The sequence below is a fragment of the Rhea americana genome, unplaced genomic scaffold, assembly GCF_003343005.1.
Source record: "Rhea americana isolate MKP2758 unplaced genomic scaffold, rheAme1 scaffold_427, whole genome shotgun sequence".
In the NCBI taxonomy this organism is placed as follows: Eukaryota; Metazoa; Chordata; class Aves; order Rheiformes; family Rheidae; genus Rhea; species Rhea americana.
The window spans coordinates 155,502-157,537 of record NW_028186565.1 but is presented as its reverse complement, the minus strand read 5'-3'; the positions used below and the strand labels follow the sequence as shown (position 1 = coordinate 157,537).

The 2,036-nt window shown below is 37.6% G+C and overlaps 1 protein-coding gene across 4 annotated transcripts in view; it reads left to right on the top strand.

The window, feature by feature from the left end:
- Window positions 1-2,036, top strand: part of KIZ (kizuna centrosomal protein) — a 72,184-nt gene that overhangs the window by 27,017 nt on the left and 43,131 nt on the right. For all 4 annotated transcript variants that reach the window (XM_085315321.1, XM_085315320.1, XM_085315323.1 and 1 more), the window contains one exon: window positions 1,495-1,762. In XM_085315321.1, coding sequence (XP_085171447.1) covers window positions 1,495-1,762 — 268 coding nt within the window. The remainder of the gene's footprint in view (window positions 1-1,494; window positions 1,763-2,036) is intronic.

Sequence of the window (2,036 nt, the reverse complement as noted above, 5' to 3'; positions counted from 1 at the left end):
GGTCAGTAGCATGTTTAGAAAAGGAATACTCATTTAATTCTTGGAATGTAGTATCTCTACCTTTAGAGGAAAGCATTTGGATTCAAAATCAAAATTTTTTTTTTTTTTTTTTTTTTTTTGTCCAATGGTATGGTTATTGCCTGGGGGGGGGCTTTTTATATCTTTTTACTGCCAAACCCATGTTGGAGAGTTAAAAGGCTAATATAGTAAAGGTTTGAATGTGTGAATGGGGTCATCTTGTTCTGGTGCTCATAAGTTTGACCTTTCATGCTGCAAATTACAGGGAGCCGATTAAGATGTTTGGCTCTGCTGTATGTACCACAGCTGAGCATATGCTGTGCTATAAGCTGCACCTGCTGATGCAGTGCATGGAAGTTTTCAACAGTCTTCCCTATTGGTGTTTTGCTGTTGCTTGGAGAAGATAGCACAAAATGCAGAAAGGAAGGAATCTTATTTCTACTAGAAAAATCCAGCAAACAGCACCTTCTCCCTGCCTCCTTCAAACTGGAGAATAAAACAGTGTTCCTCCCCTTAAGCCATATAACAGATGTTGTTTTTTGGGACATGAAAAATTTCACGAGTCTTGAAACAAGGCTAAAACATAACATCTTGGTGTCATCTACTGTTTATCATACATCTTAAGTAATTTAGTTCCAAATGAAACTGACTGGAGACAAACAGAAATGGTAGATACTGTAGCATCATCTTATATGTGAATACTGGTTAATTTAAACATATAGTGTTATCACAAAAATTCCTCAAAATTTGTCTATTACAGCAGTGTGTTTTTTCATTCTGAAAGCAGATAAGGAAATATTTTTTTTTTTTTTAGAGGTGTAATTCAGCCTTATATCTACTTTTTTTAGAAAAAGTAATTAACATAGAATTTAAAAAGCTACAAGCATGTACTGCTTCTGCAAGGTCTAAAGAAATTGTATGACAGTGTGTTCAGGTGCATTGCTCTGCCTGTGCCCTCAGCACACTTCTACAAGTTTTTGTTTTCTTGTTTTCTCAGAGACAGTTTAGTGAAGCAGTTGGTCTTCACGCTAATGCTTGGTTTTGACTAGTAGCAGAAGGTGTCATTTCCCCCCCCCCCCCACACACACACACTTGAATTGCAGATGAGAGCCAAGAGCATGGTATCAGGCCTAGAGGTTCATTGAACTCCCCCTTGTGAGAAAAGTGTAGAAGAACAGGTGGACATGGGGAGGGAAAGTGGTGGAGTGGTAGAGGAACGAAACTAAGATATGAGGCAGAATTCTCTTCTTGTACATTTGTGTGCAGGTGCGTCTATCCTTGCTGTGTCGGAGTATTGTTAGAAGGAGATTTGAGCTGCATAAAAAACTTAGTGAATGAAGAGTAGATGAATGTTAGTTCATTAAATTACAATGAAATAGGTGAATGCACAAGATCAGTCCTTGTTTCATTCTGTATAGCACAATGCATTCTTGTCATAATCCTGTTAATGTTTTGAAAATACTTTTGTTTTTATAGAATCAGAACATAATGTGAACAGTTGTGCTTCTAAACAAATGGATTCAGATAGCAGCAGTGACCTCACAGTTTCTGTGACTGAAGAGGATGAGATTATAAATGCCACTGAACCACAGCAGAGTCTGGAAGACGTGTATAGCGAGATGGCATTAAAATCAGTAAACTCAGAACAAGAAAGACACACCCATTCTGTAGAACGTTTTTCTTTGCAATCATCAGATCTTCGTACAGCAGAGGAAGAACCCTCAGTTAGCTCAGCACCGGAAGGGTATGTCATTATGTCTTGTCTTAATACTGTTACTCATATGTTAGTGTATAGCCTGAAGGCTGAAATATGATGCTAAAACTCCTATACAGGGGGGGCAAATTTCTTAAGGTTTAGAAAAACCCTTTAGTGTGGGTCTATTTTTTGGCTTATCTAAGATGTGTACAATAATACTGTTTATCTGCCTGGTCTTTCCTTTGTGCCTCCCTCTTCACCTTAAATATGTTCATAAATTTCAATAAAGGACTAGAGATAGCATTCCTACTGTTTTTTTTTT